Genomic DNA, 17,735 nt, shown 5'->3' with positions numbered 1-17,735 from the left:
TTTTTCGCCTTCCTCTGCAGCATGGGGCACGGGTCACTTGCTGGTGGATTCTCTGCAGCTTGAGGTCTTCAAACCACAATTTGAGGACTTCAATAACTCAGACATAGGTTAGGGTTTGTTATAGAAGTGGATGGGTAGGGTTCTGTGGCCTGCTTTGTGCAGGAGGTCAGACTAGATGATCACATTGATCCCTTCTGACCCTAAAGTCTATGAGTCTTATTACAGTCAGATTCAAAGCCCATTGAAGTCAATGGAAAGACTCTCATTGACGTTTCCACAGCACTTTGAAGGTGAAATGCATTGGTATATAACTGCTAAGTATTATCATTATATGGCTTAATTTCCCAAGGAGGGAATGATACTGGGAAGGACAATGTAAAACTATTCAAAAGCCCCATCAATCATTTCAGAAACAGAATGGCCCTGATTCTTCCTTGCTTTGCCCCTTGTGCAGACATGAACACCTGTGCTAAGTGGCTGCAAAATGCACCTTTTCTGATGTAGTGGAGGTCTACACACTTCTCCTTTGCACGGGTGCAAAGGATAACATAAGGTGCCAGGCACTGAGGAAATCTAGCCCAGAAAATATATCAACTAGTGAATCAGAAATACAGCAAATGTTTTCCATATGTTTCAGTAGATACATTGAAAAATAAATATATGCTTGATCATGACCAAACCTATAGCAGATGTAAACACCCAGTTAAATAAAGAATTCTGTTTCAATCAATATGGCTTATAGACTTTGTTCTGAATAAATTAATGCAGACAATTATCTACCAGGACAGGCTGACATTACTAGCAGTTCACAAAGACGCTAAAGAAAAGTGTCAATACCCTAAAGACAAAAGTCTGGCTAACAAAGCATTTTGTAGCATTATAGTATATTTCCTCAGCCCCTTTTTTGAGTTAGCAGTAGCTCTGTGCAGTGCAGTGTTGTCTCTCTAGGTCTGAGTAAAGGAATTAATCCATTCTCTCACTACAGGAATTCACCTGATAGTCCAGAACATCAGCTGGTGTAAATCAATGTAGTTCTACTGAAGTCTGTGGGCTGGATCCTCAGTGGGCAGAAACAGATATAGCTCCAGTGAATTCAAGGCAGCAATGCCAGATTACACCACTGAAGGATTTGGCCCTGCATACTTACAATTGACACCAAAATTCACCTATTCCAAGGCCAGAGGGACCATTGTGTTCATCGAGTTTGACCTCCAGTGTAACACAGGCCAGACAATTTCTCCAAAATAACTGCTAGAGCAGATCTTTTAGAAAAATGTCCAATTTTGAGTTAAAAATAGTCAGTGAAGGAGAATCCACAATGATCCTTGGTAAGTTGCTCCAGTGGTTAATTACTCATCATCAAAAATTTACACCTTATTTCTAGTCTGGATTTGTCTAGCTTCAGCGTCCAGCCACTGGATCACGTTAGACCTTTTCTTGATAGACTGAGGAGCCAATTATTCAATATTTGTTCCCCATGTAGGTACTTCTAGGCTACTTGTAATCAAGTCACTTCCTTTAACCTTCTCTTTGTTAAGCTAAATAGATTGCGCTCCTTGAGTCTATTGCTACAAGGCATGCAATATCTTCTTTTAGGATCCAGCTTCATTTTTTGGCAGATAACTTGCTTCCACAGAGATATATTAACTAAACAATACTCTTTCTTGACTAGGAGCCCAGTCCAAAGCCCAGTGACATCAAAGGGATTATTGCAGTGGACTTCAAAGGCCTTTGGACCAGGCCCTACATTGTCCAAAACATTATTTTATGTGGTGCTTGTTAGGATACCATTGAGGAACATTCAGAATGAAAGAGCGATATCATGGGGAAACATTTCCCTATTACAGATGAAGGCATGTTAATGTATATGAAAATCAGTTAAAATAGTGACCCTACATTAAACATCCAGCTTGAAATGGCATCATAGGATTATTCAATGAAACATTTATACCCTACAGTTTCCATTCTGAAATGTCAATGAGCTTAAATGTAAAACCAAATCTTATAACAACATGAGAAAATGGCTTCATTTGGTTTGGGGTTTACAAAGCAGCTCTAATGTCTGCATAAGAAAAGTGAGTGTCCTTGGTTTAAGTTTAGAGGCGAGAGCAACAAGGGTGGAGTTGTAGTGGGAGTCTGCTGTAGACCACCAGACCAGGAGGATGAAGTAAATGAGGCTTTCTTCGGACAACTAACAAAAGTTTCCAGATCACAGGCCCTGGTTCTCATGGAGGACTTCAATCACCTGGACATCTGCTGGGAGAGCAATACAGCAGTGCACAGACAATCCAGGAAGTTTTTGGAGAGTGCTGTGGACAACTTCTTGGTGCATGTGCTGGAGGAACCAACTAGGACCATGCTCCTCTTGACCTGCTGCTCACAAACACAGAAGAATTGGTAGGGAAAGTAGAAGTGGGTGGAATCTGGGCAGCAGTGACCATGACATGATCACGGCAAAAGGAAGAAAGGAGAGCAGCAGAATATAGACCCTGGACTATAGAAAAGCAGACTTTGACTTCTTCAGGGAAGCCTCCCTTGGAGGCTAATATGAGAAGGAAAGGAGTCCATGAGAGCTGGCTGTATTTTAAAGAAGCTTTATTGAGGGCACAGGAATAAACCATCCCAATGTGCAGAAAGAATAACAAATATGGCAGGCGACCAGCTTGGCTTAACAGAGAAATCTTCAGTGAGCTTAGACACAAAAAGGAAGTTTACAAGAAGTGGAAACTTGGACAGATGACTAGGGAGGAGTATAAAAATATTGCTCAAGCATGCAGGGGTATAATCAGGAAGGCCAAATCACACTTGGAATTGCAGCTAGCAAGGGATGTGAAGGGTAACAAGAAGAGTTTCTACAAGTACGTTAGCAACAAGAAGAAGGTCAGGGAAAAGTGGGACCCTTACTGAATGGGGGAGGCAACCTAATGACAGATGATGTGGAAAAAGCTGAAGTACTCAATGTTTTTTTTTGCCTCAGTCTTCACAGACAAGGTGAGCTCCCCAACTGCTGCACTGGGCAGCACAGTATGGGGTGAAAACCTAGACATTCACAAGTCCATGGAACCGGTGCAATGCATCCGAGGGTGATGAGGGAGTTGGCTTATGTGATTGAAGACCCATTGACCATTAACTTTGAAAACTCATGGCAACTGGGAGAGGTCCTGGACAACTGAAAAAAAGCAAATATAGTGCCCATCTTTAAAAAAGGGAAGAAGGAGAATCCATGGAACTACAGACCAGTCAGCCTCATCTCTGTCCTCAGAAAAATCATGGAGCAGGTCCTCAAGGAATCCACTTTGAAGCACTTGGATGAGAAGAAGGTGATTAGGAACAGTCAACATGGATTCATCAAGGGCAAGTCATGCCTGACCAACCTGATTGCCTTCTATGATGAGATAACTGGCTCTATGGATATAGGGAAAGTGGTGGACTTTAGCAAAGCTTTCGATATGGTCTCCCACAGTATTCTTGCCATCAAGATAAAAAAGTATGGATTGGATGAATGGACTATAAGGTGGATAGAAAGCTGGCTAGATCGTCAGGCTCAAAGAGTGGTGATCAAGGGCTCAGTGTCTAGTTGGCAGCCGGTATCAAGAGAAGTGCCCCAGGCGTCGGTCCTAGGGCTGGTTTTGTTCAACATCTTCATTAATGATCTGGAGGATGGGATGGATTGCACCCTCTGCAAGTTTGCAGATGACACTGAACTGGGATGAGAAGTAGATATGCTGGAGGGTAGGGATAGGGTTCAGAGTGACCTAGACAAATTGGAGGATTGGGCTAAAAGAAATCTGATGAGGTTCAACAAGGACAAGAGTCCTGCACTTAGGATGGAAGAATCCCATGCACTGCTACAGGCTGGGAACCGATTGGCTAAGCAGAAAAGGACCTGGGGATTACGGTGGACAAGAAGCTGGATATAAGTCAACAGTTTGCCCTTGTTGTAAGAAGGCTAACGGCATATTGGGCTGCATTAATAGGAGCATTGCCAGCAGGATAGAGGGAAGTGATTATTCCCCTCTATTTGGCACTGGTGAGGCCACATCTGGAGTATTGCATCCAGTTTTGGGCCCCCCAGTACAGAAAGGATGGGGACAAATTGGAAAGTCCAGCGGAGGACAGAGAAAATTATCAGGGGGCTGGGGCACATGACACAAGGAGAGGCTGAGGGAACTGGGGTTATTTAGTTTGCAAAATGGAAGAGTGAGGGGGGATTTGATAGCTGCTTGCAACTACCTGAAAAGGGGGAGTTCCAAAGAGGATGGGGCTCAGCTGTTCTGACTGGTGGCAGATGGCAGAAGAATGAGCAATGGTCTCAAGTTGCAGCGAGAGAGGTCTAGGTTGGATATTAGGAAACACTATTTCACTAGGAGGTGAAGCACTGGAATGATTTAGTTGGAGTTGGTCCTGCTTTGAGCAGGGGGTTGGACTGGATGACCTCCTGAGATCTCTTCCAACCCTAATCTTCTATGATAAGCTGCTAAGCAATTTCTTCCTGGGATTTCTGCAGTACTGATCTTGTTGATTTATTTTCTTCCTCTATTTTATTGCTAGAAACCATCTCCCTCCATCCCCTATAATAATAATTGATTTTCTCGAAAGGCCAAGCTGGTTTCATTTGGAAACCATGGAAGAAACATTGCCTTTTCCCTACTGGGTTATTCTGTATTTAATTATTTAATCAGCCCAGGGGTGAAAAGTGGGAACTGGAAAACATGAAGGATTGTTGGCTCCAAATTGTGCATGACTATAGCTTAGTTCCAGTCCTTCTGCCTCCATTAATTGCTTTTTTGGGACATAAACCCTGCACAGAAGCACTATAAAATATATAAATCTACAGCACATTATTACAACAACGGAGTGTCTCAAACTTAGCTTGAATAATCGCTGGTTGTTAGATATACTACAAGTTCTGTGGGTCTTGTCAGTCTCCAGTTCATATCATGGACGAGACTGTATAATCTGGGTAGCTGCGCCGCCCCAGAAGCAGACACGGGGATGAATGGTGTCTCACTCACAGTCCCCTTCTTGCTTCTGCCATTGCTCCAGGGTGGGTAGCAATCTGCTCCTGGCAAAGAGCGTTATAAAATATAGACCAGTAACGCCCTTCTTTCTGTTTCGCCTTGGTGCATCTCCCCTGACAGGTGCATTCTGTGCTTGCCACTCCTTGCCCATCTACACAGGGAGTGGATGGGAGTGGCATCCAAACAGAGGTTGTTATCTATGTCCCATGCTGCAATGTGGATAGCCCACGCAAAGCAGTAAGGGAATGTTCTGCACCCCTACAGGGTATCAGAAGGGAAAGTCTCAGTCCTAGGTATCTGGAATACTACTTAGAATTACTAAGACAATAAGTTCTCTAGGGCAAGTAGTGTCTTCTTGTTACATGTTTATACAATGCCTAGCACAGTGGGGCCATGAGTGGGGCCCTCAGGTGCTACCATGACACAAATAAAGTATATTACCACTGCTACAAAAATATAGGTGGATTTATTTTCCTAAATAAGAATATCAGATTTATCATATCAAGAGAATATAATCAAGAATCTTTGTTTTTCCTTCCTAAACACTAGACAAGTTCAATGAAGCAAGTTGAATTCAATTATAATTGGATTTTTGTCTCTTATTAAATCAGACTAGTGCAAGTTTGAGTTCAAGTGCACATGCCCTACATCTATTCAACTTAGCTTGCTAAAACACTGCAATATTTTAAAAATATCTGGAAATGGGGTCAGAGTAACCAACCAGCTGTTAGACTGTGGTAGGAAATCTGAAAGGCCTTCTGTAGTCACCTTAATGGAAATGATGCTCGGATCACTGTGAGAGATTTCTCCTGATGTCTCAGACTAACCAGTGCTATATTTAGAAAATTCTTTGACTGAATGGGAAGCTCCTGTATAAAGATGAATAAAAGACAGATCCTGTGATCTGCTGAGCTCTTCCCAGGAAGTGCTGGGCTCCTATATGGTCTGATCAGCAAACTCAATAATTCCAGTCTTCTTCTCATGAAGATCGATTGCTATTATTTAATATTTTCATTCCAGTGGCATTCACAATAGGCTAGTCCATCCATGCAGGAAGATACAGTCAGTGGATAGGTCACTGGATTGAGACTCAAGACACACAGGTATGATACTGACTGACTGGGACAAAGCATTTGCTATCCCTGCGGCCTTTGTCTGCCTCGGCTATTTAAACTTTTTGGGGCAGGCCCTGTCGGTTCTTCTGTGTTTGCGAGTTTGTTTGTGTCTACTCCATTTCAGTGGAGTAGAAAGGTTGGAAATGAGACTGGAAAGGCTCAGGGGTAGAACTAGAAACGAGGATAGCGAGGGATTGACTGCATAAGGCATGTTCGCTGAGTGAAGTGGCGGAGGGAGGCGGTGGTAGACGGACAGGTTGGTGGGTTATGGTGGGGTTGTTTCAGAATAGGGGAGAGAAAAGCATTCTTGAATTGTAAGGGAACAAGCCGAGAGAAAGAGAGAGATGAAGTAGGTAGGAGGAGAATTATAGTTGTTGTGATTACTGATCAGTAGGTGTAGGACTTCACAATACAAGGCCCAACTCCATTTGAGCTGGAGTCAAAGGCAAACCACCACTGATTTCAATGAGGGTAGGAAATGAAGGTTGGGGCTTATGCCAGTTTATAAACGTGTAACTCAAGGCTATTTCCCTCCCTTTGTGTTTGCTTGGGATTCCCATTTTTGTTGTTGATGCAAATCAGGCAAGAGGGTCAAAGGTGCCCTGCAATACTAAGCTCGTCAAGGTTGATGACTAATTAAATGTCTGAGGGCCATAAACAAAGTCTAACAGCCTTGTTTGAAATCATAGGTCAGTTGACCAGGGGACCTGACAGCTGATTGATGGCATTAATCCAGTGTCCCAAATTACAGAAACCTCCACCACGATTAGGATGAATCGGCACCCGACTGAACTACCTTCTCCCTCCCAGAAGGGCCCCACCTGGTGAGGATTGAGGCATATTAGCAGGGTAGAATGAGTAAGCTTCCACTACCACTCCCAGTGCTGTGGATGATCAGAGGCCTTCTGTCTCCAGGGCTTTCAATCTGCCATCTTTCATGAACCCTAACATCCCCTATTAACAACATTCTAAGAGAAGATAAAGAAGCATCGCCTAGATTCTGCAGTGACTGGGGCTCTATAAAGACCTGAAATGGACGAACAGATAGATAAGGAGCCAATTGCAACACCGTATTTCTCCCCGTTGACTTCTGTGGAGTTTATTGGCTCCCTGCAGCTTTATGCCAGTGTGTGTATAACGGGCCCATGATGACCGACCAGAGGTCATGTACAAAGGGTGTTTCATTGCTTTATCTAGAATATTTAAATTCAACCAAAATTAAAATATGGACCGAATACAGTTCCCATTAACTACAGTAGCTAGCCTGCAGTTCAGTTGAGTCTTTTGACTGCCTGATCAGCTTTATCAATGGCTGCACCACATCTTGTCTGGACTAATTCCCAGGAACACTGGGAAAGCAATTGGATGTTTTCTCACCTTTCAAAAGTGCCCCATTTTAGATGGTCACAAAAACCTATGGAGATACCCTTGGTGTGTGAAGTATTGGCAGGTGGCTCAGGCATTTGCTTGTGTTGGGCTTTCCCATACCTCTATCTACAAAGGAAAGAAGGGTAAAGTGCAAGTCCTTACCTCTTCAACAAGCTGCAGCATACGACGGGTGCTTTCAAGTGACTGGAAAAAAAAAGAGCAAGTTAGATTTGGCAAATACCATTTCCGTCACTAATGTATAAACGCCATGAACAGCCTCATACAGAAGTCTTTCAGTGCTTCTTTCCCCACCCTCTAATAGGCAGATTACAGCTATCCCAGCATGGGAGTGCTAGGCAGGAAGACGGCGTTTCTCTAGGGCCTGGGAGGTAGCCGGAATTCTGCAGCTAGCACTCTCTAGCAGTAGCACTGCTAACAGTGATGAATGCTCCCAGAAGAGTATAGTCCTAGCTTTGCCCTCCTTCTCCATCTAAAGGTGGGGCCTGAGCTCTGAAACCTTCCGCCCTTGCCAGGTTTCAAAGCTTGGGCTTCAGCCCAAGGCCTAACGTCTACACCAGGGTTTCTCAAACAGGGATCGCTGTTTATGTGGGGAAAGCCCTTGGCGGGCCAGGCCGATACGTTTACCTGCCCCGTCCACAGGTCCAGCCGATTGTGGCTCCCACTGGCTGCGGTTCACTGCTGCAGGCCAATGGGGGCTGCTGGAAGCGGCGGCCAGTAAGTTCCTCAGCCCGCACTACTTCCAGCAGCTTCCATTGGTCCACAGCAGCGATCTGCAGCCAGTGGGAGCCGTGATCGGCCGAACCTGCAGACGGGGCAGGTAAACTCACCGGCCCGGCCCACCAGGGGCTTTCCCTACACATCCGGCGACCCCTGTTTGAGAAACCCTGGTCTACAATGCTATTTTTAGCTCTGCAAGTCTGAGTCAGTTGACCTGGGCCCTGAGTCCGGTCCTGCAGGTTTTTCTTTTCAGTGTAGCCATACCCTTCAATCCTAACTCCTCCTTAACTCACTCAAGTATCGCTCCCATTTTTTCCACCACCAATACCCTGGCAGTTGAGATCAGCTGGAGCACTTGAGCTAACCGACTCTTGGTTTAAACAAGGGCAGATTGGTGGCAGGGCATTTTCAAAGAGGGAACCTTGATGCTGGGATTTTTTTTGTATTCCAGTATTCTGAGCCTGTTGACCTACAAGGTATGGTGCTAGACGTATGTTTCCCCAAGCATCTGAAAAAGGCTTAGGCTGGAGTGGGCAGAGTTCTTAGCCCGGGTAGGGGGGTGGATTTTGTTATTTCATTGCATTTTGATCAGTCTAAATAAATAAAAACAGAAATAAGCAAGTGCAGAACTGGGCTCCCCTAAGAGTCTAATCCAAAACCCACTGACATCAGTGGCTCAGCACTAGTCTAAGGCCATGTCTGTACGTACGGCGCTGCAGCAGCACCAATGCAGCGCGTCTGGTGATGATGCTGCATGCCAATGTCAGCCTAATAAAACGACCTCCGGCAGTGGCAGAAGCTGTGTCAGTGGGAGAAGCTCTCCTGCCGAGATAGTGCTGCGCACAAGAACGCTTACGTCGGTTATGCTGACATAGGCTGTGGTGTAGACCTAGCTTAACTCTGCTCCCTCTGAAGTTGGTGAGAGCTTTTCCGCTGACATCAGCGGGAGAAGAGATAGGTCAACTTAAAGCGCTTTAGAAACCTCACCCTTAATATTTTTGGTTTTCATTGAGTTCCCCTTCCCCCCAATCAATCTTTTTTCTCCTCCTCAACAATATGGCAGATTCCACAGAAAAGAGTTAAAGGTGGAAGTGCAAACCCTGAAGTTAACAGAGCCATTCAGGTTAACGCTGTTTCAGTATCTGCTCCTCCTCAAATTCATCCCCGGTGCAATGGGCCTGGGACATCCTCAACACTCAGTTATGGACCTTCCACATAGTCCTCTCCACTGGTTCCATTCACTGCTACACTATTATAAAAATCACTTCTGTGGTTTCCAATTAAAATGTCCAAACTACCTGATTTGATAGTTTTTGCTTACACTTAGGTTTGGCAAATTAGATGAGCCTCCAGAGAAATTAAATGGCAACTTGTCTCCCTAGGATCCTTTTATCTGATATTGATCCTAATATCAGAGACAAACTCATCCAAAGATGATCATTATGATGGGCAAAGACTCACACAGATCAACACACATCTGCCACAACTGGCCTCTAATGATATCTAATGGTCTAAATGACTCTTGGACAGATAGGGTGGGAGTTTGATACCAAGGCCCATGGTCCTTGTACCTATCTACTCCAGAATCACCATGACTCATTTTTTATTCCAAGTTAGCCCTTTCCTCTCCTTTCCACAGAGGTCTCAGCCCAAAATGTCTAAGAAAATGGACCTAATTCTGCTGTCACTGACACAGAGTAAATCCACAGTAATTCCATTGATTTCAGTGTATTGATACTAGTATTGGTGACAGCAGAATTCAGTCCAGTCAAATTACACGCGTGTAAAGCAGAATCAGCTGCTGAAGCACTTTGCTACAGCTGTGCACATTTCTGGATGTAGCCTGTGGACAGAAAGAAGAACCTCAAGTGTTTCCTCCCTCCTTGTTTGCCATTAGTTTTACCTCATCCGCCAGCTGGTCAGCACGCCGCTGCATTTCTTCCAACTCATTGCGCATATCAAGTTCTTCTGCCATTTTAGCTGCGAGTGTGTCTGTCGAGGCTTCAGATCAAGAATTTGTGTTTGTTCTGCCCGTGAGCCTGCAAGACAGCAAATAGGGAACAAATACTGGGGTTAAACTTGCTGCTCTCTGCAGATTTGTGCTTAAATGTCCATCCCCTCAAATGCTTTATATTAGTGCTCTTGCCAGCAATCTTTCATCAGGGCTGATGAGTCTTACAAACAAAAGAGTGCTCGTGGATTGTTCAAGGTGATGTTCTATTCCTAGGCTATTAGTCACTCTCTTGTATAGGAGCACAGGTGGATCCTCGCAGCATTCCCTACAGAGAAATGAATTCATTTGTATTTTCTACCTGGCACACTTCAGCAGCCATTAAGCACCAAACACTTATAAAATGCAGAATCAGAAGGGATGATTTGTAACTAGACATGGGCTCAAGCTGCATTCAAACTTCTCTGAAGTTGAAAGGGTTTAGCCAGTGGTGGCTCCAGGCACCAGCGCTCCAAGCGTGTGCCTGGTGTGGCAAGCTGCAGGGGGTGGCCTGCTAGTCCCTGTGAGGGAGGCAGTCAGGCAGCCTTCGGTGGCATGCCTGTGGGAGGTCCTCCAGTCCCACGGATTCAGCGGCAATTTGGTGGCAGGTATGCCGAAGCCGCTGGACCGGCGGACCTCCCACAGGCAAGCTGCCAAAGCCGCGGGACCGGCAGACCTCCTGCAGGCAAGCCACCGAAGCCTCGGGACCATTATTAGGTGTGTCCTGCTCTCTCGCTCCCTTGTAAAGTTCACCGGCTTGCAAGCTGGCTTTTCCAACTCTGTTCTCCTGAGTAAGCCCCATCCCCTTGTCAAGGGATCCGGGATCAAAGGATTGAAGGCTGGAGCCTGGTTAGGAAGGCTCCGCTAGGCTCAACATACAGCAAGCAGCCCACACTCCAAACTTCAATCAAGCAGGCACATGGCAAGCAACAAGCACACAACAGCAGACCACAAACTCACCCCAAAGGTCAGACCTTCACACCTTCACCTGCAGAACTCCCTGGCCAACCCCTTGTTTGCTGTTCCTCTGCTCCTTTCAGAACAGCTCCTTTAAGTAAACCGTGTCAAGCAAGAATCACCGTGGGGACCAATTTCTGCCCTGGTTTTATACCCTGTGCCACTCAAATGGAAAAGATGAGTCAGGGCAGCCTTTGGCCCTAAGAGTTTGACAGCCAATAAACGATAGCATCTGTCTATAAAAACTAGCCATTATATATTTATGATGGGCTCAGTCCTCGCTCAGACAATACTCTCACTGAAGCCAATAGGGGTACGGACTAAGGACAGCAGGAGAGGGCCATAAGGCCCCAGATCACAATATCTGCAAACAGGGATGCTCCAGAGAGGCAGGAGCGGATGGGATACTCACCCCCCTCTCAGGCCATGAGCCCGTGCTATAAATGCACCTTTAAAGCTGCTGAGGAAAGGAAACGTGCCTGCTTGATTCACAGAGTCATTGGTAGGTCCCCCAGTGTAAACTCCTCCAAGCTCACACAGACTGAGCCTCTGCAGTGCACATAGGGGCACAAAAGCCTCCCCTTGGGGGCTCCCTGCCTGCTGCCCCCCACTCAGAAGAACCACACCACTTCCTCTGCACTGAATGGAGAGGGCCAGCATTTGCTTTATCTATCAGAGACAACAGCCAGGCAGGTGTACGAACTAGCATTGGGTGGAGGGAGCTCTGCACAACAATAGCAGTGCCCCACGGATGGCAAGGCTGGTGTTTGCTTTGCTAACACATGTCAATTAATGAAAGCCGAATGAAAGGCCATTGGCTGGATGCCGACACAACTGCTGGCTCCCATTTCAGCAGAAGGCAACAAACCAACCACCCAAAACTGTTTAAGTAGCAATCAGCCAATATATGGCAGTGAGTTAAACTCTGGTTTGGATTAGACGTCCTTTCATGTTAATCTATCTAGTCATTCCCTCTCCCTCCTGCTTCTTTCCCAGCGACACTTCTGCAATGAGACAACTTTTCCTCTGCATAAATCAACTTCTACTGAGCCAGAAGCCATAGCTTTCCAGGCAGCGGCGGCTCCAGGCACCAGCACTCCAAGCGTGTGCCTGGGGCGGCAAGCTACAGGGGACGGTCTGCCAGTCCTTAGGAGGGCGGCAGTCAGGCAGCCTTCAGTGGCACGCCTGCAGGAGGTTGCCGGTCCTGCGGATCTGGTGGCAATTTGGAGGGTGAACGCTGAAGCCGTGGGACCGGTGGACCTCCCACAGGAGTGCCACCAAATCTGCGGGACCGGCGACCTCCTGCAGGCAAGCCACCGAAGGCAGCCTGCCTGCCGTGCTTGGGGCGGCAAAAAAGCTAGAGTTGCCCCTGCTTCCAGGGATCAGAAGGCTAAGGATATTTGCTGCTGAATCAAGCTCTATCTGCTTACGAATATGTAAGAAAATCAGCCAGCTGCTTATGTATCCTCTGCAGCTTCTACAAAGGATTGTTGTTATATAAGGGGGGAAACATATGACCTTCATGCTTTTACATTAGCTATGCTCTCACTTGAGGTTCTCTTGCTTTTTTTCATTCTAAGGCAGGAAGAAATCCATCTCAAAGAGGAAACTGAAAAGCCAGCCCCCAAGCAACTGGCACAGCATTCTGTTTACATCAATCTCAAACAGTGAACACATCGCAACATCCCTGCCTGAGGGAGGCTAACATCCTGCAATGGGTCACATAAAATTTAGACATTTCCAATATATCCCGGAGTAGCGGCTGGGTGAGCAGTGCCACTTGGCGTTTTGGATGACTGGGCAATTTTCACCAGCATTAAGGGTCGACTGCAAGAAATTCATCCATGGGCCCAGCAGATGCAAATGCCTGGCTTAATGGCATGGTGAATATTCAGTTTGACAGCAGACACTTTTGGGATGCTCATTGTCAGCAGTAAACAGGTTTCATCAAAAAAAATAGGGAGCACATTAGGGATTAGGAGCTCCATGGCAGAGACACATCGGGGATCCTTCTGCTTCCAAAGAAGAACTCTGTGAGAGTGATTAAAGCAATCCTGGTGTTCTTGTTGGGGCCAATCAGGCTCCAGCCCACACAGGTTCTCCTGGAGGCAGAACCACTGTGGTTCCACTGCACTGGATTTAGATGGGCTGTGTGCCTACAGTGCAGTGCCCTGAGGAGTCACTTCCTGCCCAGGCGTTATGCGGGAGTGAGGAAGACAGGCAAGTGGTCAGAGGAAGTTGAAGTATCCTCCATAAAACATCTGCTCTGTAGCCCAAGTAGAGGACTCCTTGTCTATGTCTACAGTATCACGGTAAGTCAACCTATGCTACGCAACTCCAGCTACATGAATAATATAGCTGGGGTCGACGTATCTTAGGTTGACTTACCGCGGGGTCTGCACAGCAGGGGGTCGACAGGAAAAACTCTCCTATCAAGTTACCTTACTCTTCTTGTCAGGGATAGAGTACAGGGGTCGACTGGAGAGCAATCTGCGGTCGATTTGGCGGATCTTTACTAGACCCGCTAAATTCACCGCTGGTGGCTCAATCTCAGAGCGTTGATCCCGGCTGTAGTATAGACCTGCCCCTTGACTCCTTTCTCACCATGTACCTGGGGCACAGCTCACTGTTTGGCTTGGCATGAAAGCTGGTCAGAGAATGAAACTTCCGTTCCAAGGGAAATTCCAACATATCAAAATTTGTTTTTGTCCCAAATCAGAAAAAGCAGCCAAAATTCTGAAATTTTCCATGGAATGAACATTCCAATTCAGAACAATTTAATTTGTTGTGTTTTGAAATGGTGAACACATCACATGGAAACGCTGTAATATAATGTAAAATATTAAATGCTATACATATTCAATATATTCAAATATAAAATATTAATTTTACAACTGTATTATATGATATAAAAAAAATGAATCAAAATGACAGACAAAATGAAATGTTTCAGCATTACAGGAATGAAATGAGAAAGTTAGAGTGATTCATTTGTAGTCTTCCCATAGACAGTTTCATTGAAATCAAGGTTCCTGCTAAATATTTAGATTGTGATGAAACTGCATTTTCTAGTGGAAAACTCTTCCGTCAAAAATTTCCAACAACCTCTACTTAACACCAAAGATCTGACCTAAAGCCACTGAAGTCAATGGACCATGAGATCAGGCCCAAACACATGTAAAACAGTCAAGGGTGCAAAAGCCAGAAAGTGTTTCTGGATTTTCAGTGCCATAAAGGGCTTGGGATAGGGTTTCTCTGCCTGACCTGTTGGCCCTAGTAATGATCTGAACATGGACTGGAAGCTTCTCTCTCCATTATGTGAGGGTCTCAGTCTGGGTCGATGCAATAGGAGAACTTGGGGAAGAATCAGTTCTCACTTACTGCCTCTCATTATTTTTTCTGCCTGATTTACTCAGCTGCTATACAGCTGTGTAACATTCTTTACAAACTTGGGGCCAGGTCCTCAGCTGGTGTAAGCTGGCTTGGTTCTGTGCTTGGTGAGGAAAAATGTGGGGCCTTGGTATGTCATGGTCCTGGCGCCCCGCTCCTCCCATTTTACTTTATTTACACAGATGTTTTAGGGTCCCTTAGTAGAACTGTATCCTACTCCTTCCCCCCCCCCCACTGATCCCATCAGCCCTAGTTCCATTGATTTCAGTGGAGCTATGCAAATTTACATTAGCTGACTATCTGCCCCACGGTTTGTTTCAGCATTTTCAAATACCTCACCCTGTTGGAGCAAGAAGTTAGGTAATGCAGGGAGAGCCTTCCCTTCTGAGTAAGGGCAGTGCACCCTCAATGCATATTACTTTCGAGACATATACTGTTCTTTACAGCTCTTTGTGGCTTGTCTCCAGCTGGCTTGCTGCCAATCAGCTTTGGGGAATCGTTATCCCATGATATGTGAACATCAGTGGGCTCCTGTGCTTTTTCAGTGAAGGGCACTGGATCTCAGAGCTTTGCTTACTCTAGGATTTCTCCTCTAGAATTTCTCATCATTGCTAACAGTGTTAGCCCTGGGGGGAGCACTAGTGGAGACAAGGAGCTGAGAATTCTAGCCACCATGTTGTCTATACCTGCTCTTAAGTGATCCAGTGCTTAAAATTCTCGCAGCTGCCTGCACCTTGGTCTACACTAGCATTGGTGGAGTTGCAAGAGTGAATTTTAAGGGGGGAAAGGTTAATCTGGACACAGCCTAGGAAGTGATATGATTTAAACATTCATATGAGTGGTGAAGAAGAAACTAGAATCTGCTTTCAACCTATTTGGTGCAAGGAGATAAGGGACGGTCTAGGTAATACTTAGTCCTGTCTCAGCATGGGGGGAGTGGACTAAATGACCTATCGAGATCCCTTCCAGTGCTACATTGCTATGATTGGCATTGTGTTCCTAGCATGGGAGATGCTAGATAAATAAGATGCTGCAATGCTAATATGGGACCAGTTTTAAACCTCTGAGCATACCCAGTGTAAACTAGGTGGTAAAGGAAGCCTGAGCAGACTGATGCTGAGCTGAGTTCTTGGGCAATTAATAAAAAATAATTATTCTATTTATGAATCACCATAATTTCTAAACATTGCACAGGTAAATTAGTTCTCCAGCAGACATCTCTCCCCCCAACCTGGCTTTTGATTACAGCACTTAATGATCACGAATGAGCAGTAAGTTTGGACGGTGATGAGAAGTAGAAAGATATGGAGCCCTTGTGACTTACCCTTAGAATGATAGTTTCTGATTAATAAATCCCACCATGTTTACATTTAGGAATAGATTCATCCCATTTTACATCAGCCTAGAAAATGTCAGAGGTTATAACTTCAGAGGTGTTTTGTTGCAAATGATGAAACTTGACAGGTTGATTGAAACTGGGTGGTTTTTTGGAAAGCACTTAGAATGGATTGAGAAACACCACAAAGCCCTCTTACAGACAAGCCATTTTACATCATGTTTTAGTCATAAACATGAGTGCCCTACTGCGGTGCTGATTCAACTTCATTTACAGAAAACCATGCCCAGTAATCAATACAGGTTACTCAAAGCCACACAATATGGTACGTAATTTGTCTAGATGCAGGCTGAAATTGTGTAGATTTTGAAGCTGATACTGGTTACTGGCCATATCTTTGCAATAATCTTCCTTAAGCACAAGGGATACTATACATTGGGGATGGGATTCTTTAGTTAGATACCCAACACCCACTGAAATTCAAAGGGAGTCGGGTGCTTATCCCAGTTTAAGCTAAACTAAACACTGATGCCAGGTAAAATCCCTTCAGCTTCATTAGACATTGCAGATTTGATTTATGGAAGCAATTATTCTCCTACAATTTAGATTAATATTTTCCCCCTTGATACCAGATGCTGTATTTCCGATATAAAACAGTAGGAAACCGAGGGTTAAAGAGAAAGTAATGAAGAAACTGACTGAGGCGAACACATTGTCTACTTCAGTTTGAACGCTGCATTTATTATATTACAGGTAAAGTTCAGATGCCATATAGAATCAGGTAGCTAGAATGTTTTATCTATGTGGGGTTATTCTGAAGCTCTAAGGGAACCATTATATATCCCTGAAGCGGGAGAAATACAATGGGTGACCTTTAAAAGGAAATATTTACTTTACTGGGATGTAAACTCTTCAACACAATAAATATAGGAAAATGAAAATGCAGCAATTTACCATGGCAAAGTCAACATCGCAATAAAGCAACTGTTTCTTTTCAAGCACGCTCACTGCATTAAAGTGTAGATCTATTTTTTCCCCTGGATATTCTTAGCTAGAAGATGACTGCATTGGCATACTCTACAAAGAACACACACTTCTATATATATATTAAAAAAAGGGAAGACTGCCAATAACAATTCTTTATATAGAGACTTTTCTTCTGTAGTGTTGGAAGAGTCTTGCAAAGGTGGCCAAGCATTATTATGCCTATTTTACAGAGAGGAAAACTGAAGGACAAAGAGATTGACTGACTTGTCCAAAGTTACAGAGCAAGCCAATGGAGAAGCCCAGAATAGAACCGTTGCAAAAATAGGGTTCAAACCAGAGCGCTCATATTTCTCCGTCCCAGCCAGCTCTCATTGCTACCTTTTCAAATGTCACTAGAAAAGCATCAGAGTCATCAGCAGGCCCCATTTTACACAGGGTTCCGATTACCATTTCCCATACTGGGACTCACCAGAGGTAATTGCTGCACTTGTGCTTGCTCCCTGATAAATTCCTGCAAGCTCCTCTCTTGCGCTGTTTGCTGGGCCAGCAGGGAGTCTCTCTCCAGCTGGTGTGACTGTTGGAAAGATTGCATGCTCTCTTGCAGCTCCTTCTGCTGGCCCACCAACCGCTGCAGAGTCTGCTCCATCATCCGGGCACCCAGTACTCTCTGAGGCCACCACCAGAGCAGTCCAGCTGCCGGACAAGCCTCAGCATGTCACGGGGCATGGCTCCTCTCCTGCCTTCTCCCCGCAGAAATTACACAGACTCCTATGGTTGTACCTTCACCGTATCCTTTTATTTTAAATTCCCTCCTCCATTTCCACAACAACCTC

At 45.1% G+C, this 17,735-nt stretch overlaps 1 protein-coding gene across 2 annotated transcripts in view; it reads right to left on the bottom strand.

Moving 5' to 3' along the window:
• The window catches only part of SNAP25 (synaptosome associated protein 25), a 99,886-nt gene that overhangs the window by 29,208 nt on the left and 52,943 nt on the right, over positions 1-17,735 (bottom strand). For both annotated transcript variants that reach the window (XM_050952246.1, XM_050952245.1), the window contains exons 2-3: positions 10,146-10,281; positions 7,667-7,708 (exon numbers count right to left, since the gene is read on the bottom strand). In XM_050952246.1, the coding sequence (XP_050808203.1) occupies positions 7,667-7,708; positions 10,146-10,217 (114 nt within the window). In that variant the 5' untranslated portion in view covers positions 10,218-10,281. The remainder of the gene's footprint in view (positions 1-7,666; positions 7,709-10,145; positions 10,282-17,735) is intronic.

Source organism: Gopherus flavomarginatus, chromosome 4, assembly GCF_025201925.1.
Source record: "Gopherus flavomarginatus isolate rGopFla2 chromosome 4, rGopFla2.mat.asm, whole genome shotgun sequence".
Classification (NCBI taxonomy): domain Eukaryota; kingdom Metazoa; phylum Chordata; order Testudines; family Testudinidae; genus Gopherus; species Gopherus flavomarginatus.
This window is presented reverse-complemented; position numbering and strand designations above follow the sequence as displayed.